At 48.2% G+C, this 22,631-nt stretch overlaps 1 protein-coding gene across 19 annotated transcripts in view; it reads right to left on the bottom strand.

The window, feature by feature from the left end:
• Nucleotides 1-1,658: 1,658 nt before the first annotated feature.
• Nucleotides 1,659-22,631, bottom strand: part of LOC122900399 (myomegalin-like) — a 179,894-nt gene continuing 158,921 nt past the window's right edge. For 7 of the 19 annotated variants that reach the window (XM_044239034.1, XM_044239033.1, XM_044239040.1 and 4 more), the window contains 14 exons: nt 19,436-19,687; nt 18,305-18,436; nt 17,537-17,656; nt 15,515-15,704; nt 14,548-14,672; nt 10,868-11,092; nt 8,173-8,289; nt 7,207-7,430; nt 5,931-6,074; nt 4,755-4,893; nt 4,404-4,450; nt 4,117-4,143; nt 3,325-3,376; nt 1,659-2,697 (listed from right to left, as the gene is read on the bottom strand). In XM_044239034.1, coding sequence (XP_044094969.1) covers nt 2,552-2,697; nt 3,325-3,376; nt 4,117-4,143; nt 4,404-4,450; nt 4,755-4,893; nt 5,931-6,074; nt 7,207-7,430; nt 8,173-8,289; nt 10,868-11,092; nt 14,548-14,672; nt 15,515-15,704; nt 17,537-17,656; nt 18,305-18,436; nt 19,436-19,687 — 1,940 coding nt within the window. In that variant the 3' untranslated portion in view covers nt 1,659-2,551. The remainder of the gene's footprint in view (nt 2,698-3,324; nt 3,377-4,116; nt 4,144-4,403; nt 4,451-4,754; nt 4,894-5,930; nt 6,075-7,206; nt 7,431-8,172; nt 8,290-10,867; nt 11,093-14,547; nt 14,673-15,514; nt 15,705-17,536; nt 17,657-18,304; nt 18,437-19,435; nt 19,688-22,631) is intronic. The other 12 variants (XM_044239039.1, XM_044239047.1, XM_044239042.1 and 9 more) reach the window with 4 other exon arrangements.

Below are 22,631 nucleotides of genomic sequence, written 5' to 3'. Positions count from 1 at the left end.
GCAAAGGCCTCCAGGATCTTGAAGGTCCTCTTTAGCATATTCTTTTGAAAACCTCCCTTTCTCCAAACCCCTAATGCCCAAGTGTATAATGAGCCTTGGCTCCCAGCCCCATGCAGCAGCTCTTTCTGCCCAAGGGTCCTGTCCCCATGCTTTACTAAAACCAACATTCTGCACCAGAGACGTTGCAAGGATTCTTTCTTCATCGTTGGCTCCCAACCTCACTCCACCAAACCTCACTTGTATTCCGAAAACCCATCACCAGGAACCTGTGCACGTGTTCCATCAGCAGCAAAAGGGACCCTGCAGAGGTGCTTATGTTAAGGACCTTGAGAGGGGGAGATGATCCTGGATTCTCCAGGCAACCTCTGGAAAGACCAGGGGGTCTTAAAAGTGGAAGAGGCAGAGAAAGAGGTCAGACGGATGCTGTGTGAGGAGGACTATGCCTGCTGGGGCTGGGGCTGAGCGTGGAGGAGGGGCCTCTAAAAGCTGGAACAGGCAAAGAGACACACCTAAAAAAATAGAAACTTCAGGATATTTTACCAGCAAAAATGGGACTTGTCAGGAATAAAAGGGGAAGGAGATCTGGGATAAAGCAGCGTTGGCAAATCCATAGGCGAGTCCAGAGAACAAAGGGGAGGGACGCTCTTTTCTTTGGAGGAAAGGGGTCAGTAGAGAGAGTCAATTATCATATGGTTTCACTTATTTGTGGACCATAACAAATAGCATGGAGGACAAGGGGCGTTAGAGAGGAGAAGGGAATTTGGGTAAATTGGAAGGGGAGTGAACCATGAGAGACTATGGACTCTGAAAAACAATCTGAGGGGTTTGAAGTGGCGGGGGGGTGGGAGGTTGGGGTACCAGGTGATGGGTATTATAGAGGGCACGGCTTGCATGGAGCACTGGGTGTGGTGAAAAAATAATGAATACTGTTTTTCTGAAAATAAATAAATTGGAAAAAAAAAGAAACAGAAAAGGGTGAAATTCACATGTGTAGCAAGAGGTCTTAATTAGAACTCAGTTCCTAAAATCAACCAATGAACTAGATGAACATAACATTCTGTTGATGGTAGAAGTTACAGCAAATTCTGACTTCAAATGTACCTGCAAATGATTTCTATCTAGCAAGAAAGAAAAACTTGAATTCAGACTGTGCTTGTGCTTTTATGAACAACAACAGATTATTTACCCAAATATTAATAATTCACTACATGATTCTTAGGGAAAATTGTAAAATGATTAAAATGCAGATTGTGTAAGATTAAAAAAACTGCATGCTTAAAAAAAAAAAGCTAAACACACACACACACACACACACACACATACAAAACTGTGAAACCCAAAAGGAAAAAAAAAAAAGAATCACCTGGGGGTATTTGTGTAAGAAACGCAGATTCCGGGGCCACACACCAATGAAATACTTAGGATTGGAGCCCAGGAAGTGGCTCCTGTGATCTCCACTGCTGATTCTAAGACTCTCCAAACCTAAGAACCACTCTCTAATATTTTTAGATTGCGGATTCTTACAAAATGACAGAGAAGGCAAAACTCCTTTTAAACTTAGACTTCAACAGTAGTCTATGACCTTCTTAGGGACAGTGTCTTTCCTACTCTTACACGCTCAGCCTAGAGACTGGTGCCAAAATCAGAAACAGAGCAGGTGAGGAAAACCTTTTATTTCTTTGTACACATTTTACTTTCATAGACGCCAAAAGGACTGTGTTTCATTTCCTCTAACAGACCCTGTCCGCCAGTTATGTTGCCCTCGACTAATTACTATAGCAACATATATAAATATCTATCGTACATTTATACATGCGTACACGCCTTCTAAAGCACTGTCAGGACACAGACTAGGCTTTCCCACAACTGGTGCTTCTCAGGTGCCTCTTAAAAATGATTACTGGTTTGTCTCATAGGACTTTCAATGGGCTCGGGCTGGCCCTGAGCCTGAGTTCCCCAGAGAGGAGTTAGGGTGATGAAAGGGAACGGCGTATTCAGAGTGAGGCGGCCACACTTCGGAGATCATAAAAGAAGGGAACTAAGAGGTGCTGGGCTAAGCAGGAGATGGCACATGGGAAGCCACCGCTGTCACCAGGAGCATTCGAAGCACTCAGGAGCCTCGGTGTAGACAGATGCCCAGCTGATGGCGGCCGGGCTAAGCCAGGCCCAGGGAAGCGTGGATCTGGGACTGGGACTGGCTGCGCCCCACTGGCCCTCAGGACACTGCTGTCACTCGTGGGCTTTGGAACGGGCTGAGGAGCTCTTATGTGGGGATCAGGGGTCCCATCTCTAGGAAGCAGGGTGCTGTGTCCCCTGAGCTGACTGCCTGAGGGTAGGCGTTGGAGCGAGGACTGGCTGTGGTCAGTTCCCAGGCCAGTGAGGTGCACAGAAGCAGTGTCAGGAGCTCCTCTACAGACCAGTGCTGGGATGAGCAGCCCCTGGCAGGTGGTGTTCCTCAGCCACAGGAGAGGCTGTCTGCCCTTCATCCTCCTCCACTGGGAAGAGGATGGGACCCTCTGGCAGGTGTGGAGGTGATGGGCTCCAGGTCTCCTCAGCAGATTGGGATCTGCACCAAAGGGGGACAGGCCCAGGCTTCCTGCTGTTTGAAGGACCTCTGGTGGCTCCTTTTCTTCTGTGGCTCCTGGAAGGCAAGGGTCACAAGGCTGGGGTGCACGGCAGCACCCTTAGGGACTTCACCTGGAGACAGAAATGCGACAAGGTGAGAACCTAGTATCAGGTTCTGCTGGTGGCTCCCTGAGCTGTAGTGAGCACTGGGTGGGGGCTGAGCCAGGAGCTCAGTGAGAGCCTGTCAAAAGGATGAGCCCAGGGGAGGGGGTGTGGAACTGTGGAGCCCCTCATGCCACCACGTGAGAGGGAAGCTTCCCCACCACCTTGGGCGGGTGACAGCCCTGCTCAGAGCCACTGCACATGAGGTGCTCAAAATTCACAGGCCAGTCCACTCCCTAGTTCACTTGGAGCAAAACGATGGCTTCTGTGACCTCCCGGGAACCGAAGCACTTAGTATGAAACATGCCCATGAAGAAACAGCCTGTTGTAGGAAGGAGAGGACGTTGTACAGGGAAGCACCCTGTTCAGTTCATGTCCCATGTACTTAATGAGGAGAGGGAGGGGCCCCGTCAGCAGGGAGCTCCAACAGCCCCTACTGCCACCTCTTACAGATGGATGGGCCAAGGCCACAGAGCCTGTTAGTGACAAGCCTGGGATTGGAACGCAGGCCTCAAGCCTTTCCATTGGTCTCTGGAAAGTGCAGAGGAAACTTCCAAAGATGGGGAAGCCAGTGGGTGTGTGGGGCCATTGGGTTACCTTTGCTGGGACAGGAATAAGGCTTTATAGAGGCCATCTTGTATGTGTTCTTCTAAAGAGGCTCAGGAAAGAAAGGAATCATCAGAGAAAAAAAAAAAGGGAATTAGAAAAACAAACAAACAAAAAAAAAAGGTTGGGGGGGTGGGTGAAGTCATGGCCTGACCCATTTTCACACCATGGGATCAATATTCTCTCGGGCTACATAAGGAACATTCCTAGGAAAAGGTCCAATTGCTTATGGAAGAAATTTAATGTCCAAAGAAGGGTTTAATTTCTTTCCCTATTCTTTTTTAAGGAATCTCCTTGGCTAGCGTGGAGCCCAACACAGGGCGTGAAGCCTCAACCCTGAGGTCAAGACGTGAGCCAAGATCAAGTCAGAGGCTCAACTGACTGAGCCTCCTGGTTCCCCTAGGGTTTAGTTTCTGATTTACAAGCCATTTGGTACACTTCAGCTTACTTGCTAGGGATCGGGTTAGTATTTTAAGTAAATGTACAGAATACCTGCCATATACATAAAATGTTTCCCTTCAAGTTTCATTTTTATTTATTATCAAATTCTCTTTTAGGTCAAGAAGACCCAATGGTTGGTTTCTTTTGGAAACAGAAAGACCAAGATTGAATGGCTATTCTCTGCCAATAGAGTGTGCAACAGAATCAACCGATTTGACGGTTTATTTTTTCATGAAGTGAAAAGGGCTACAGGAAACACTAAAGCTGGCCCCAGATCCCCTTTCCTAGAAGCTAATTCAGAGGCATACTCCCCATGTCCTCTGGTCTTGGGAATCAACTCACTTGCTTTCCTTGGACTCCTGACTTGGCCTAGAGGAGGGAAGAAGTTCGGTGAGCAGAGAAGAGGGTCACGATGTCACAGGGAGATGAGATGGCAGGGAAGGGACTGGATTGGGAGAGGTGATGGGGAGCAAAGCTAGAAGGACATTTAGTGAGGACCTGAGTCCTAGGAATGGACTGAAATCTCCTGAAAGGTCAGAGTGGGTCGGGGATCATCTGCAGACTCGAGACAGGTGGGGATGGATTTGGGCTGCTTTCTGTGGCTCTGGCAGGTGCAATGGTGTCCTTACCTCCAAATTAGTCCTTGCCTTCTTCAAAACATCATGTGTCCTGGTCACTAAAACAACAAAACAGCCCAATAGGTAGAAGTGACCATCTGGGGCCATACTTGCCTAGCGTGTTCCAAAGGGTGTCTTTCTGGCAGCTCAGATCAGGGTCTCCAGCTGCCCCCATGTACCCCTCCCTCCGCATCCCCAATTACTCATGGCACAGGAGGTTTGGGGACATCACACTGGTCTGCAGCCCTCCTCCCCACCCCACCCAGTCTGTCTGGTCCTGATCCATCGGCAGCACAAGTGGGGAGCCTGGAAGTCCTCCCACCCCTACTTTCCTCTCTCATCCCCTGGCTCAGGGGCACCCACACTGATTGAAGATGAACTGCTCCATGCTCTCCTTCTGCTGGTTGGTGGTCTTCAGACGCTCCACTGTGCTCTGAAGGACACTCTCCTGTTTGGACAGTCTGGTTCTCAGTTCCAGAAGTTCTCTTTGCAGGGACTGTCCCTGGGGAAGGGAAACAGGCTCTCTGTCACGGGTCAGAAGGCCTCAAGAACCCGACACTTTGTGGCTCTTGACAATCAAAAGCAGGATTCTATAATCCTCTCAATGATTTCTGGACTGGAGTCCCTCCAGGAGAGACACTAGAAGGCTCCAGCTGAGGCCAACTTAGACTAAGGGTGTTAGGTCAGCACACTGAGACCCCGGGAGCCCCCATGCACATGAACACAGGCCTCCACTCCTGTGGCTGTAGAGGCCTTGAACCCCGGTCAATTCCACGACTCCCAGCGGTGAGTCCTGACCACACATTCAGTGCTCAGGAGTCCAATGGGCTCCTTGGGCTCAATGAGTCCAAGAGCACACATTCAGTGCTGACATTGGTTCTAGTACCGGGCCTCACAGATAAGACTTGCTAGCTGGGCGTGTTTTGCCTAGGGAGACAGTGTGCGATTCTGTAAATCTTTGGAACAACTTCAAGATGACAGAACACCTTCTGCCTCAGAACCAGCATAGTTGGGGCCCATAAGTGTTAGTGCTTTAATCTGGCCTCAGGCTCCTAGATGGGGCTGGTAGGGGGAGATGGAGAAAATTTGCTGTCCACATTCCCCCCCGACTAGAGCCCGGGCCTCATATCTGAGAGCACCTGGTGGTGGGGCGGCTGACTCTTCCAGGCCTGGCCCAGAGAGGTGGAGGAAAGCCGTGTGTGGGATGCAGTGGGTGGCTCCAGGAAGCTGCTCATCTCATGGTGACATTCGGTGGGGATGGCGTGGGTAAAGGAGATGTTGACATTTTCACAGGTCCCTACATTTTTTGGCTCAGCTAAGTTCAGAAAGTGAAAGAACCCAAACACGGTGGGAGGAGAAGGGATGTTGTAGGACCTGCCCTGCCAGCTGCCACCAAGGATGACAGGTCTTCCCCCGGGGATGCTCCCCTAAGGCCTCCCTGTCTCATCTCAACTGTCCAGCCCCTGACGTTTAGGACTTGGGAACTGAGAAGGCAGAATGGCATTTGGGGCAGAAGCGATGAAGGAGGCTGCCACTCACTGTGCTGTCATACAGGACAGGGCTGGGGGAGCTGGGCAGGGCCGCTCGCCAGAACATGGTGAGGAGGGAGGCCGACTCGTCCAGGGTGTGCTGCAGGGCCTGGGCGCTGCTCCCAAGTTCATGGATGCCTTTGCTGCCCGGGACCTGGGAGAAGGGGGACATTGCCCTGGGCACCAAGACTGAGAGATCATTCTCTTCCCCCTGCTCCGACTCCCCCAGCACAGGGCTCAGGTTTCCCTCAAGAGTGAGGCACAAGCATGGGCCTGCTTGAACGTGTGAAACCGTTTTTAAACCTGGAAGCCCTGGATCTCCATTTCAGCAGTGACCCCCAACTTGTAAGAATCACTAGATTCTGACTTCTCTCATACTCTCTGTAAGCTGCTAGTCCTGCTCTGTGCTCTTGGGTCTAAGGTCCCTGATTTTTGCTTTGGGACCCCCATGTGTATCTCTAAATCATATCTCTGCTTCAACTGGGCTGAACCATTTGTAGCTCCAAGGACTGTGATGCCATTCCCTTTACCTGGAATGCTATCCTCCACCACCCAGAGAAGCTGTGTATCTCACCTGTGGTTCCTCTAGGACCCTGTGACTTTCCTTGCCTGGCTCAAGGACCCCTTCTGTGTTTGCACCCTCCCAACTCAGAGGATGGCTTCCGACACTGAGCCCAGATCCTCTGTTGTCCTTATTTACTTGAATATGTGGCCTTCTCTCTGGGGTGGAGGCTCTTGAAGACAGGGCTGTCCCTGCACATCCATGCACCTCCAGTGCCTCAAACAGCACTGCAGCTGGTACCGGTCTCTGAATATGGAAGCGCTCTGAGAAGGTGCGCTGCCTGCTTCCCTGACCTGCTCAGTCTGCCCAGAGAAATTCCATGGCTGCCAGGCTTCGCCCCTTCCATAACATGTGGCCCATGCGGATGCAAATCCTGAATTTCCAGCCACCTGATTAAGTGATTTTACTCCGCCAATGGATGACCATGTGCCAGGCCATGGACCAGATAATAAGCGAGGAAAGGGTGCTCTGTAGAGCACGACACCTAAGACAAATCCCCTACAGATGAGGATGATAATTTTCTTCTGGCTCTTCTGTGTTTCTGAGAAAAAAATGTTAGGGCAGAGTTTATAGTGAAAACAGGAGATGGAAAAGAAAGGCCCAGCTGGGTGTAAGCAGAAGATGTAGACTCAGCTATGGGAGATATGCAGTGGGAGAAGGAGCTAAGATCAGAAGGAAAAAGAGCACAAGGAAAAGGAACACTTAAGACCTACAGTGTGATTACCTCTGTGCCCTGAGTTTCAAGGCCAGGGAAGGTGCGGGCTGATCTCACAAGATCTGCTATCTTTTTGACCAGCAGATTGCCCTCCTCTATCTGCTGTCTTAGGGCACTGTAGTCATCAATGTGGCCAATGACATGGCGGCCATGTTTATTGGCAAAGGAGCCATCAGTAGCCTCGCCCTCCAGCTTGGGATTCTTCCTCACTGGAGAAACATCCAAATCCAACTCTGAAAAACAAGACCAGAACAACACAGTGATAAGGATATCCTCAGTCCACTTCATTCTAAAATAGACATCAAGGAGTGAAAGAGGCCAGGAATAGGAAAGGCACTCTGGGAAAGTACAAGCCAGGTGTGAAGTCTATAGATTTCTGGGTTCTATGTTTTTATGATCTTTCTTACATCATCTCATAATGATCAAATTGCCAGGAGGAAAAATTTTATCCTTACTGACAAATGAAATATCCAGGACAAATATTATTTTAATAAAAAATTTTAAATTTCCAGTTAAGAAAACACAGACAAACTAAGGGTTCTGGAAAGGAGGGGGTGGGGGTTTGGGAGGGCCTGGTGGTGAGTATTAAGGAGAGCACATATTGCATGGAGCACTGGGTGTGGTGCATAAACAATGAATCTTGGAACACTGAAAAAATAAAATAATAAAATAAAATAAATAAAAAATAAACCCATTTTTAAAAAGAAGACAGAGACAAATTAAGCCGGACACAGAGAGCCCTTTCAAGGATGGAGACATCACCGTGCAGTGAAGCACAACAGAGCAATAGGAAAACCATAGGAGGAAGAATAATGGCAAAACAGGTGGCCACAGAAGGTACAATGAGTAGGGCTAAAGACTTTGGGACCCGAGGAGAAAAATCTCTACATTCAGGTAATGTGCCCATTAGTAACCACAGGCTACTTGTATTGGGAATTCTCCATCATCCCTGAATCCTTCCATTGCCATATTTACCATTTGTCCTCTTGAAAATGGTGGTCTCTGAGCCAGGAGCAGCAGCAGAAAGGCTAGGGAATGTGAGCACTGGAGAATTCATGCCAACATCTCGGACTGGAGGGGAAGCATTGGAGTCTAGGACGTAAAGACAACAACAATTTTCGGCAACCCTGGAATCACCACTAACCAAACCCACGCACAGTCTAGTCACCAGCGGAGACCTAAGGCAGCGTGGTTGGTCCTCATTACACCCCAACTGTACGGTAAGCAACAGCAAACAAATCCCTTAGTTTGGAACAAGAACATGTCCCTTTAATGGAAGCGAGCTCCATGAGAAGCGACTTCTGGTTTGAAAGATTATTAGGAGCATTTTTCTAGCCTGCGTTTTGAATATAATTATGTGTGCAATTTTTAGTACACTGCCTTGTAACTAAACCTATGATGTGGAGAACAAAGGCAGAAGGAAATGTACATAAAGTTAAATTTCCTTATAACCTGCAGTCCATTGATACACATTTGAGGCAGGAAGAATAAGACATTACAGGAACCCCAACTGTCTTAAACTTAATGACCTACTAGAGGGAAAAACAGTCCTAGCTTGACAAAAGCCAGGCCTCCAGGATCTCATGAGTCTTCTTTAGCATATTAAAGTCCTTTTGGAAACTTCCCTTTGCCTGTAGCTCCCCCAATTCCAAACTATATAATCTATGGCTCCTCACAGCCCCAGTGCCACTCTTTCTGCCCACTGGTCCTATCCCCGTGCTATCATAAAAATACCTTTTTGCACTGAAAATGTCTCAAGAATTCTTTCTTGAGCTCTGAACCCCAATATTTCCACATCAATATGTGTAGTATATGTGTCAAAAATACTGAATCAAAGTATGAATGGACTCGTGGGCAATTAAACTAGCATTCCCTTTTTTTTTAAGATTGATTTATTTATTTATTTATTTATTTATTTATTTGACAGACAGAGATCTCAAGCAGGCAGAGAGGCAGGCAGAGAGAGAGAGGAGGAAGCAGGCTCCCTGCTGAGCAGAGAGCCCGATGAGGGACTCCATCCCTGGACCCTGGGTTCATGACCTGAGCCAAAGGCAGAGGCTTTAACCCACTGAGCAACCCAGGCGCCCCTAAACTAGCATTCCAATCATCATTCTGATGAGTTAGTGATGGGAAAAATGTAGCAGGATGAGAAGGGTAGAGACAGAAGGCACAGCCGGTTAGAGACACCCCCCTGGAGACCAGGTAGCAATCCTACAGTGAAAGAATTGGAAAATATCAGAGAAGGCAAGAAATCCTGCTCAGGAGGTGACCTAGAGCCAGATCTCCAGCTCAGGCCACTGTGGTGGGTAAGGAGCAGGCACAGTGTCGGAGTCACTGGGGCTGAGACCTGGCTAGGGTCGTGGGGACGCAGTGACGCAGGAAAGCTGGCCAGGAGGGCAGAGTGGGAAGTTATAACTGAACACTACAACCATCACGGCTCCCCAGGGGGAGCCAGGCATTCACCCATTGTGGCTGAGCTGTTACTATGGGACACAGTTCACGTGACACATTCTCATCTAATGGCCACAACACAGGATCTTGGAAGTGTCACCTTCATTTGACAGGTGAGGTCAGTGCCTAATTGGTGAAAGTCTAGCAGGACCAGGGGGAAAAGCTAAGGATTAACATGTCCCAGGAAGAGCAGGCAGGAACGTGTCTGAAAGCTCATCTTTAGAGAATCCTGAGCAGAAATGGCTCCTACTGAAATAAAATTGAAAATAGGATCCTGGAGGTGAGAGAAGATGGCTAATTTAAAAAAGAAAAGAATGAGTTGAAATGAGTGTGTCAAGATGGAGGGGGACAGTACTAACATTCAGACTAAGCTAGGTGAAGGGGCTGGATGAAGGACATTGAGAAGAGAGGGAGAGAGCAGGCAAGGCAGTATCTGGAAGGGCAGATGCGGAGGGGAGAGGGAGGGAATGACAGCACTGGGAATAAAGAGGGCTATCATCCCCCTGCTTTCCACAACCAGCATTGCCTGCGGGACAGGAATGGTTTCCACTCAGCTGAGCTCTCCTCCAATCAGGGAATGGGAATCTGGAAGGCAAGCGATGGCTGGTGAGGAGGAAGGACATGAGGAGGAAGGCCAGCAGCTGGAAATAAAAACATCCAGTTCGAATCCTAGGTTGGGTCTTAGCTGGTTAATGTCTCAAAGTTTTCCCACATTGAAATATGAAAGTAAAACCTCCCTTACCTCAGATGAAACAGTTTGGAAAATTGTTTGAAAACTCGTGGTAAATTTTAAAGCACTCCACAAATACAAGGAATAGATATTAACTCACAAGCTATTAACTATTGAGCGATGCTTACCGTGTCAGGCACTTATAAATTATTGCACTTAAGGCTTAATTACCATATTACCATATAACATACATATGATTGTCCATAAGATACATATGATTATTGTCCTCACGCTGAAGATGAGGAAAGTAAGGCTTCAGTACCTGGGGACTTTAAACACCTTGCCCAAGGCAAGCAACCTGTACCCGCAAACTCAGAATCTGGGGCCTGAGCCAGCTGGGACCCTCAATCCCACCCTCTCACCCAAGGTTGGAGCTTGAAACAACTCTGATTTCACCTGGACCCTAAGGAGTATGGAAGAGGGAAGATCCCTTCCACCACAGACATCCTGGCCACTGCCCCACTGGAATGGTCCCCCTGCCCTTCCTACCTTGGAGGAGCAGTTGCTTGTTTCCAGGGTCCTCCTGGTGGGCGGAGGAGGGGCTGAGGCTGACTTTGCTCCCCCTGCCATCCAACTGCTGCTCCAGCTGCAATCTCAGACAGCTGTTCACCTGGATGCTTTGCTCCAGCTGCCCTCGCAAAGCTCGGATCTCTGCCACCAGGTGGCTCAGCTCACTGCTCAAAGGGACCTGGAGACAGGCTTCCCAGGTGGGAGCTGAAAGAAGAGAGAGAGAAGGGGTCTGGTGGTTCAGATCCAAGCTTTTCCAAGCATTTGTCGAACACTCCTCTGAGGCATTCCTTTCTACTTGGGACCCTGCTGTCCTCTTAGGGCCCCAGGCAATGCATTTGGGATGGAGCTGCCTCCTTTTCCTGCGTGGGTCTCCGCACTCACTGAGCAAGATACCACACACTGGAACTGCCTCGAGGCTCACATGACCCACCTGCATCTGGAGAGCCTTCCATGAGCAGGTGGGGTCAAAGCCTATTATTATTTGACTTCCACAGTCACCCTAGTCCTACAGGCCAGAGAGCAGGGTCTTCAGAGATAGGAGGGTCAGCACTGGGCTAGAGAAGGCCTGGGGATTCGGGAGGAGGAAAGCTGATGCCTCCGTGCTCAGCAGTCACAGCAGAAAGGAGGAGGAGGTCACCAGGGAGAGGTGAGGAGGCACCAGGCCTTTCGCAGCATGGAGGAACGGGAGTCTCTCTAGAGGCCCGGGGTCACAACTCACTGAACTATTCTACTTCACCACGTTTTTGTTTTGTTTTGTTTTGTTTTAAATCTCTGTTTGCTACCACAGTCTGTTTCTTTGTACTAGGGATGAAGACAGCAAAGAAATATTCTACTAAACCACATATCTTATCTGAAAGCTTGAAGCCAAATAGATTTCAAAAAGTAGAATCTGTTTTGGTGTTTAGGAAGGCCGTAGGATCCGTACGCCATCCCTCATGCAGCCTACATACCAGGTTGCCTCTGGGCCACAGGGCTTTAGGCAAATACATTCATATTTCCATCACGAGCCAGGTGAACATTACCACTGAGTGGGGTTAAGTCAAGTCTGTGGATACCACTTTGGTCTCTTCAGACAGGTTTTGTGACCAAATGAGTATGTGAAAGAGCTACCACAAGAATTCATGGTTCTCATGGGATTACAGAATTAAGGATCAGAATCTATGGGGCTTCAGAGATAGGAGCTTTGAAATGACTCCTAAAACAACTATAAGAAGGGAGAAAGGCATGAAAGAGGATGTAGTCAGGATGAAGGGATTCTTTTTCCTCTGTCGTATAAAAACAAAATTGAAAGGAAAAAAAATCATCCTAAATTTACAAATGAAAAACTGTTCCCAAGAAGTTCGTAGAGAAAGGCTTCTCCAAGTTGTTACTACAAGTTATAAGGGATAAGAGTTTACTATGAGAAATTTTCTGGAAACATCCCATATTTTCTATTTTTACTCATTTGCATTATGTTTTTATAATCACCATAGTATCCAAGTACTGCTATAGCATCTTATAAGGAGGCTGGAGGCAACTCCCCCTGAGAAGTCCTCATGGGGCACCTGCAGTCTATGGTTAGTATCTACCAACCCCAAAGCTCCATGAAGCTCCTTCCTATCTTTCTTTCTCTATATCCAAATCCTCACAAAGTTTTGCTTCTTTCTAAAAATGTTGTCTTCTATCCATTCCTCTTTATCTTCCCAACGGCACCTTAGATCAAACTCTCCTCATGTAAATACCCCATAACCACACCCATTCAGTGGGTTTCCCTTATTTGAGTGTCTCCCAACTCCAGTGTGTCCCACTAGTCTGAGAGTTCTGTTCCCATCAAGTATCTGTTTTGCTTGGAAAAATGTACTCATTTTCCATGGCCCACTCTGTAGAATGTAAACTTTCATGGTACTTCATAGCTCTGTATACCAACAGCCTTCTCAACTGACTGACTTCTCACACTCCCTGGTACAAAGCTCTCCACGGGGAAGGCTGGACCCGATGCTCCCAGGAGTGCACAGAGGCTATTCTCTCAGCCTGCAGTGTCCCTGATACTTCAAGTTCTGGTTAACCTTCTCATCAGCAACTTAGGAAATCCAATCAGGTTTTATGAAAATTCAAATTTGGCTGAATATTGAAAATTCTGTATTGCTTAAGGAATTTTTAAACAGATAATTTAAAAAATTAGAATTGAAAGGCTTAGACATCCCATCCAAAGCAAGAGCTGTTTCTATGGGATCCTTGACAAGTCATTCCTTTCTATTTAAAGGGGCTTGGATGGGAGACTTATTCCTTCACAAACTAACAATTCCATCACTCGAAATCTCTAGTGGTCAGGAAGGCATAAGAATGATGTAAGTCCAAATTCTACTGCCCTTTATTCTTTGATGACCCTTGTTCAGACCTCTAAAGAGATGCCAAACACAAGAGCTCTTTTTCACCTGATAGTTCTTCAAATATTTAAAACCAGTTCTCATCTCCTTGTGATCTTGTTCAGGCTGAAAATTGTTGTTTCTCTGACAGTTCAAGATTTCTGGTCACCCGGCATGGTGGCTCCTGTCTTCACTTTACTCCCTGGTTTGCCAAAGTCCCTTTTACAAGATGGTGTCCCACAATCTAACAATATTTCTGATATGGTCTCTCACCCTACTGTGGTCTCAGGTTGAACTGGTTTTTGTAGCAACCTTTGCCTACAAGTTCCTTGTCCCAGCGGGTTTCTAAGTAACTCCCTATTCTCAAGTCTGTGGATGGCTAGAGAGCCAGACCTTCTGATCCTGTACCTCTGATATTTTTAATCAAGCTCAGGGTTTCTTTTTATTTTTTCTAAATTTCTTTTATTTTTTTAAAGATTTTATTGATTTATTTGACAGAGATCACAAGCAGGCAGAGAGGCAGGCAGAGAGAGAGGTGGAAGCAGGCTCTCCGCTGAGCAGAGAACCTGATGTGGGCTCGATCCCAGGACCCTGACATCATGACTTGAGCCGAAAGCAGAGGCTTCACCTCCTGAGACACCTAGGCGACCCAATCTTTTCTAAATTTCATCATATTGACATCAGTACTCTGTTCCAGCCTGGTTGGAATTACTAACTTGATGTTCACAATACCCTCCCCCATTTGAACAACAATGGGGAAATAGAAGAAGATTCTCCAACATTAGATCAGTATTTTAGCAGGTGGCAAAAAGTCCTCAATAAAACAGTTTAAAATTTAAATCCAGGCTTGGAATTTAGATCCTAACAGAGGTATTTCTGTAGATGTTGTTTCTCCCTGGGGAACGCGTCAGGGTAGGAGCAGGGCACCCACCGTACTGGCTGCGTGGGGGCAATATGTATAACTCACAATATTCAAGAACTTCTCACATGATGGTGCCATCAGGACAGTTCTTTGAATTTTTTTTAAGTCCCTATATAACCTGGACTTTGCTCAACTTTTCTCTGGCCACCTAGGCAGGCAGAGTTGGACTCTTATCTAACTACTTTAAGGATGTCTTGGCTGGATCTTGCACATGTCACCAACCTCTGGGCTTTACATGACAGAACCGCTTTGTTCTTACTGGGAGCCCCAGACCTGGCTGAGGCAGAACTCTGTAGCTTTCCAGAGCTCTACAACTCCCAGGGTAAGGACCACACCAGAATCCTAAGCAAGGGCAGGGAGCTCACTGGGGAGGGGAGAGGGAGAACACATACCTTTCAGCCCTTTCTTGGAATTGCCATAAAGCGCCTCGTAGATCTGTAGCTCCGACTGGAGGGACTGGAAGAGCTGCTGTTTCTCCTCACACTGCTGCTGCAGGAGGGCGAGCTTGTGCTGCAGCCTGCACGGGGGAGGCAAGGGCCCGCTGAGCGCCTGGCGCTCCCCTGCCACCTGCTGTCAGCCAGCCTTTGCATCATGGGGCTTTAGCCCTAGATGTCAACCCAGGGGTCGTGAAGACCATTACTTTTACTTTATGGATGTGGAAACAGAGGCTCTGAGAGGTGAAGTAACTTTGCTTGATGTCATGCCATTAGCTATGTTAGTTGGGAGCAGACACACAAGCTCCGTATTCTTCCTGCCCCTATGGTGCTCTATTCCCGGTGACAGGCAGTCATAGGGTTTATGTCGGGGATGTGCATAATGGCTGGTGGGGATGCTTCCTACATTACAGTGAGACCAATATCCTTAAACTAATAGGAAGGATGAGAACATTTTTTTCTCCATGATCTGATACACTGAACACCCCCCCCTTTTTTTTTAAAGATTGATCTGAGAGAGACAGAGATCACTTGCCTGAAGCGGTAGGAGGAGCAGAAGAGGAGGGAGAAGAGGAGGGAAAGAACCCCAAGCAGACTCCAAGTTGAGCACCAAACCCAGTGCAGGGCTCATTCTCATGACCCCGAGATAATGACCTGAGCCAAAATCAACAGCTGGACACCTAACCAACTGAGCCACCCAGGCGCCCCTCATATGCTGAAGCCTTCTAAAATAAGGTTTTACTCTCCCAACTTTGGAGTGAAAAGGCATTCTCAGAGAAGTCCTTCCTTCTGCTCAAATTCATCCATAAATCAGGAATAGCAGAGGGGAAACTGAGGGCCCCCAAAGGCTCCAATACCTGTCTTGTCAATATCCTATTAAATCTGAAAACAGGGCCCTTTTCCTTCTTATCAGGCTCCCCCTTACCTGGAGTCTTTCTCCTGGAGGGACAGGCGTTCCTCCTGGAAATGCAAGATCTCCTGTTGCTTCTCCTTCAAGTCTTCCCGAAGCTGCTGCCGTTCCCCCTTTTGGCGCTCCAGCTCCATCTCCAGCTCTTGAAGCCGGGATCGAGAAGACAGCAGGGCCTCCTTCAGGCGTTCCGTCTCCTGGGAGCGCTCTGGGGAGCAGAACACAGGACGACTTACACTGTGGGGGCAGAGGCTGGCAGGACAAGGAGCCCAAGCTCCTCCATCCTGACGCGCAGAACTAAGGCAATGGGAATGCAAGCCAATGCTGCATCTGCTCAGAAAAACAGAGGGTGTCAGCTCATTACATCCACACACCCTGGGGAATGTGGAGCCTCCATCTTTACATTGCCCTTGATCTTCTGATTTCATAAGGTCTACCCTGCTATTAGAGAAAACGCTGCGGTTTCTTTCTTTCCTCCTTTCCTTCCTTCCTTCTTTCCTTCATTTCTTCTTCCCTTCCTTCCTTCCTCCCTTTTCTTTGAGAATTCATTTATTTATCTGAGAGAGAGAGACAGAGCAGGAGCAGCAGGAAGGAAGCAGAGGGAGAGGAAGAAGCAGACTCCTCTCCCTGCTGAGCAGGGGGCTCCATCCCAGGACCCTGGGTTCATGATCTGAGCCAAAGGCAGGTGCTTAACCAACTGAGCCACCCAGGTGCCCCAAAAGCTGTGTTTCTTTCTTTTTCTTTTTTTCCAAAGATTCTGTATATTTATTTGACAGACAGAGATCACAAGTAGGCAGAGAGGCAGGCAGAGAGAAAGGGGGAAGCAGGCTCCCCGAGGAGCAGAGAGCGGGGAATCATGACCTGAGCCGAAGGCAGAGGTCTTAACCCACTGAGCCACCCAGGTGCCCCAAACGCTGTGTTTTCTAATGCTCACTATTTTCTAAGTTCACACACCCTCTGTGTGATAATCCTTTCTTTAATTTTTCCAAAGAGCAACATCAAGATTTCTTGTCTACAATTTTTAGAATATATTATATTCATCAATTTGAAAATGGGCACATCTGTCCTTTTCTGGGCTTGTGGAATCTCAATAACTTGCATGATTTCCCAGAGACTAAGGACAGGGGCTCTGAGAACCAGGCTGCAGAAGCTGTCAGTCTACCAGGGGTAAGTCCCTGGGCCTGGCTGACCGTGCTTTTCCACATCTTAGTGACTTCTCCCCACTGAGGTCTGTGCTAGCCTGTCCCAGCATGCAACGGTGGTTTAGCAGTTGTGTCTTCTCTCTTCTCTGTGATGTCTCGTTACTTCCCCATCAGTGACCTCTCCCCTCACATCTTCCTGCTCTGAAGAGGCAGATTTAAAAACACCACTTGCTGTCTCTTCCCGTTCCACAACATTCTGGGCTTAATCCTTTAGGAAAGTATTAGTCTTTCATGACTATTCAATAAATATTTGCAGATAAATATAATTTTTATTGACCATATATTGATTTGATCAAGTCAATTGACACTAAGGTCAGCTGCCCCCTGGTCACAGAGGAAATGATGCCCCCCTCCCTTGGATGTCCATCAAATAGTGTTGGGAATGCTCTGGAGGACATCTGGCTGGTGCTTCCAGGCACAGAGTCCTGAGGATTACTGAGCAGAGAGGAACCCGAACTGGGTGAGTGAGCGGAAGCAGTGAGGAGATGGGGATGGCAGCTCAGTACCGGGAGAGACACATGATGCTGCAGTAGCGTCTGGACAGGGAGGACAGACACCTAACTGGTATCCAGTTCATAACTAATGACTGAGTATCTGTGTTGCACAGAGGTGGTGGGTTTCCTAGAACTATCTTTGTCCTGAGCACCTGGGAGTGTGAGGGCCCATGGTTGGGACCTCTCAGGAAGTAGTCCCTTCTAGACTGAGAACCACATGGGACTTTGGGTTGGTGGATCTGGTTAGTTGTTATCTCCACCTTCTCTTGGCTTCAAAGGTGAATTGGTGTGGCCAGGACGAAAGGGACCCAGAAGGAGCGCAGTGTGTGGCTTTTACCACCCACCTCTAGAAACATGACTCAGCTGAGCCTGAAGGCTCCGGTTTTCTTCCTTAAGGACTCTGTTCTCGTTGTAGAGCTGAGGTGTGGGTTCCAGGCTGGGGCTGTAGAAATTGGAGGTAGATCCTGTCCCAGAAAGTGTAAGCAGACACGTTACACATTAGGGTAACGGATGCTTTCCAAAAACTACCCATTCTGTCCCTCCAGAAATACTGTCCCAACCCAGCAGGAGTGTCTGGGTCCCCAACGCCTGGACCCCAAGCCTGGTGGGCCAAGTGCCTGCTTTCTGTGCGGGCCCCACCATGTGCCCTAGCTGCAGCTGTCCCAGAGGCTCTTGTCCCCGCAGGAGCCACTGCAGGGCCGGGGGCAGGACAAGGGCATGTAGAAGGATTGGCCTCCAAGGGACCCCAGCCCAAGAGGAGAGTGTTGGGAGAACGGCCGCCTTGGTGAGTGCCTGCGGGAGGGCACCCGCTGAGCGGGCTCCACCACGTGCCAATCCCATGACAAGGTGGAGAGGTCAGCAGGACATATATGAGCAGACTAAGGACGGGCTGGGAAGTCAGACGTCCTGCAGACACGCCTCATTAGCTCTGCCAGGAGGAAAGTTCTCTCTTAGCTCTAAGTGAGGATAAGAGCACCTGCCCCCCCTGCCTTGCCGGACTGTTTGGAAGGAGCAAGTAGAGAAAAGCCCAACACATGCTTTGGAAAGCGTGAAGCCCAGCCTCCAGAGGCTCCCCAATCGTGGCAGTGTGGGCAGCTCTGGGCCTCTCCTACCACTCCCACGGGCTGCACAGCTGAGCCGGTGTTCAAGCTGCTCCCGCAGCCGGTCGTTGATGCAGATGGACTCCTCCAGGCGCTGGCGCAGGTTCCGGATCTCTCCGAGATGTTCCTCCAGCAGGTCAGCCCCTGCAGCCATCCCGTCAGGACCGGGGAGAGGTGCGAGATGAGGAATCCTGGTCACCAGGGGGGCCCAGGTGGAAGTGGGGCACAGCCAGTGGCTCCTCAGCAGGATCCCTAAACATCCCCACCCTTCCACCAACTGCATTCTCTCACATGGGCACTCAGGAACACAGCGACTTTGCTTAAAGAGGAAATGGGCTGTCAAACCCAGGACAGACCGCATGAAGCATGCCCCAGGGGCCTCCTCCTACACACAGTTAAGTGTGAGGGAGTTTCAAGACTATTTATTTATTTGAGAGAGAGACAGAGAGAGAAAGAGAGTGCATGAGCAGGTTGGGGGAGGGCACAAGGAGAGGGAGAAGCAGACTTTCCACTGAGCAGGGAGCCCTCGATGCGGGGCTCGATCCCAGGACCCTAGAGATCATGACCTGAGCTGAAGGCAGACACTTAACCAGCTGAGCCACCCAGGTGCCCCAAAATATGAGGGAGTTTTAAATGTAAGTGTACGGTGACCAGTGTAACCGGTGAGGGTGACGAGTTCCACATGGTTTAGAAAAATAACTGAAGTATCGGGAAATGTGTGGTGAGCCGAGTGTGACTTTCTCCTGAGTGTGTTAGGGAAGACTTCACTCTAGCCTGATACCATTATTCTTATGGATACTTGATGGAATAGTCCTTAACGAGGCATCAAGCCCTTCCTCCTGCCTCAAAGAGGAGGCATAAGGTAGAAGTCCATGGATATAAACTTCTCCTGTGTGGTTAATGACATGAACATGAGAGCACAACGTGTGTCTCTGACTTTCCCAATTCCCTGAACAGCACTGAGGCCCTGGGCAGGGAGGCTGAAGCGGGGCACTTAGAAAGGTCCAGCACAGATAGGACCCTGTCATTTTACCCCCACTCTGTAAGCCAGGGACTAGAGAAATGAAAAATGCCCCTGCCTAGCTAGGAGACTCTAAATGAGATTTCATTTCACAGACCGACCTGTTGGGCTTTATGTTTTACCTGTGGGTTTGGAGTTAAGCTGACACACAGAGGATCCTGAGGACAGGTCGCCTGATACACTCCCTTTCTGAGGCCTCATCACATCCCACTGGCCACCACTGCCCAGATAGCTGGGCTCCAGGATTCTGCCCAGTTCTGGGCCGCCCCTCAGAGGAGAGTGGGGCTGGGCGGGGTTGAGATAGTGAGAAGAGCCGGCTTCTAAATGGTTGCTTGGCAGTGCAGCTGGGGAAGCAGGATGGACGGTGCTGACACCTGGGCAGAAAGAAACCAGAGTGAGGAAGAGAGGATTGGAAAGGAAGGACCAGCAATGAAGTGTGGGATTGCTAAGAGTGGACACCAAAGGGGACATGTGCGATGTCAGAAATCCTGGTCCATTGTGGAATACCAGTTAATGAAGACCATAACCTAGAAGCCATAACTTTCACCTCATGTGTTTGCGGGCATGAGACACCAAGAGGTGGAGGATGGACAAAGTATGGAAGTCACCAGTGTACACAAAGGAAAAGTCCAGAGGCTGCATTCCTGGCTTCTATTAAAATTCCTCACGATACAGTCCAGGAAAGTTCTGGAAGGAGAACTCAGTCCCAAAGTTGGAGGATATAGTACATTCCTATTCATAGATGTGCTCAATGTTAGCATCCATGGAGGGATGTGGGAACTTTCATTTAACATAGGCTGATGCTCTCATAGATCTTAGGAAATCATGGGCTTTCCCCTGAGCCAAATCATCTCTGCTTCTATGTGAAAAGAAGTCCAGGCTGTGGGAGAGACAGAGAGAGGTGGGCAGGGCTGTAATTTAGGATATTCCTATTCAGAAGACTGCTTTCCTTCAGGGATTATCAGCATGGGCAGCATAGTAAGCAGGTAGCTTGACCTAAGCAAAGAGGAAGAGGTCATCATTCCCTCCAACCAAGCCAAACTCCTCTGAGGGGATAATGCAATTGGCTACTTGTCAAATTTAATCTCCATTTGTAACTGATTCTCAAACTTATCCACACACTACAGTCACCTTGGAAAATGTAAACAAACACATACTGATGCCTGGACCTCCCAGAGATTTTGCCTTAACTGGGGATACAGCTTGGGCACTGGATGTTTTAAAACCATCCCAGGTGATTCTAATGGCAGCAAAGTTTGAGAAGTACCCATCATGGGTCTCTCCTTCCTCAATCTGCAAAATAATAGATGTTCATTAGGATCACTGGGGGATAAACTGTGTCAGCATCTGAATCTTTTTTTTAAAGTAGGCTCCATGTCCAGTGTGGAGCCCAATGTGGGGCTTGAACTCATCACCCTGGATCAAGACCTGAGTTGAGATCTAGAGTCAGATACCTAACTCACTGAGAGTCACTGAGCTACCCACTTGACCCTCAACATCTAGATTTTAGTTGGGATTTGAAAAGATGTGATTTCCTTCCTCTTTCACACCCCCTTCCTCCCCAGACCAAACAAAGCAAAGGGGGAAATCAGGGGTTGTTGACAGCTTACTTTTTAACCAAGGCTATAGAAGGTTCCAAGTCTATCAGTAACAGCGATCAGCATTCTCACGTTCCTGGTTGCCCAGGCCACACAACAGAGAGCACATGCCCTAAACCATGCAAAGATGCCAGACAGACTCTAACACAAAATTGTTTCCCCACGCTGCCCCAAGAAGCCGCCATGCACCACTGCCCATGTGGAAGCTTGTTTCCAAGTGGACAAGGAACACTGGTCAGCTGCCACCCCTCAGAGAGGCCTGTGCTTGAGGACAGAAAAGACAGGGCTGTCATCTTGCTCACCAAAGCTGGGACCATCCAAACTCTGGTCAATGGCTCAAACTAAGTATGACTTGATCCCATATCAACAGACCCTTTTTCATGCACAGATGTCTCCTATCTCTCCTTTTGGACAAAGAGAAACTGACAAATGTGGAAAGGTAAAGGAAAAGAAAAGTCAGCTAGAGATCACTCTTGCCATTTTGATATGGGACAAATTTGTTATCCGTCAAATATCAAATTCTAGATCAGAGGTTCTGATGAACTGTCTACTGATCTCTAAAGAGACAGAGAAAAGATTGTTTCAAGGGGCTTCCAGAATTTGTTGAGCTTAGCTCTGAGCAGGATGGTAACAAAGCCATTCTAGCCAGAAAAGGTATCATGGAAACACAGGACTGGGAGCAGAAGACCTGGACTCAAGCCCATCTCTCCCACTTACTAGTACCCTTAAACAAGTAGCTCTACTCCTCTGAGCCTTAGTTCCGCCCGGGCTCTACCTATCACACAAGTGGTGTGAGGCTCAGGAAGACCAGGTTTGTGTTGCTGGGTTAGCCTAGATTGCTACACCTGGGTAAAGCTGTGATAAGCAGGAGGCAGTCTTCTAGACGTTTCTGCCTGCAAAAAGGGGAGCTGTACAAACTCTTCTAAAAAGGGTGTTATCTAATTGGTTCTGGGAATCAAACTGGGACAGAGTAGACTAGAGAGTGTGGTCACTTTCAGGATTGACATAAGAAACAAGCTGGGCTAAATGACGATGGGGACTTCAGGTATATGAATTCTCAGCTGTGGTCCTAGGTCACTGGACACGGTGACTAGTTTCCCTTACCATCAATCTCTGGCTCATCTGAGCCTTTATTTATTTATTTATTTATTTATTTATTTATTTTAAAAATGCACAGAATGTGGTTTTAAGGTAACATCAAACTGATTTCTAAGTTTTTTTTAAGCATTAAAAAAAGAGAGCATTAAGCATTAAGAGAGCATCAAGCATTTAAGCATTGAAAAACTAGAGAGCAAATTCCTCATTTGAGGGTTTTTCTTCTTTTTTTCTAAGCTATAAATGACCCCACCAACAATTTTGACAATGAGTCATCCAGCTCAGACATATATCAAAGCCTTTCCAAAAAGATGACCATACTGAGCCTGTAACAGTTACGATCAATACAATCAATGATCTCTGGGAGTCAGAGAACAGAATTTACAATCAGGTATCACAGCCCGTGCTTCCGGTCCGAGCCACCAACCTGTCACCTGTCCTGGGGTAGAAATGAACCTTGTGCCCTAGGAAGGGGGGCTTTGTCACCTCTTCTGAATCCCTCTACTGCTACTACCCTTCACACCCTCAACCTAATGATGTCAGGAGCTGAGCTTGATGAAGAGCGTGTTTCACAGCAGGAGACTATCATAGGCATGGAAAGGACTCACCGGAAATGGCCACTTTG

The sequence above is a fragment of the Neovison vison genome, chromosome 2, assembly GCF_020171115.1.
Source record: "Neovison vison isolate M4711 chromosome 2, ASM_NN_V1, whole genome shotgun sequence".
Lineage (NCBI taxonomy): Eukaryota > Metazoa > Chordata > Mammalia > Carnivora > Mustelidae > Neogale > Neogale vison.
This window is presented reverse-complemented; position numbering and strand designations above follow the sequence as displayed.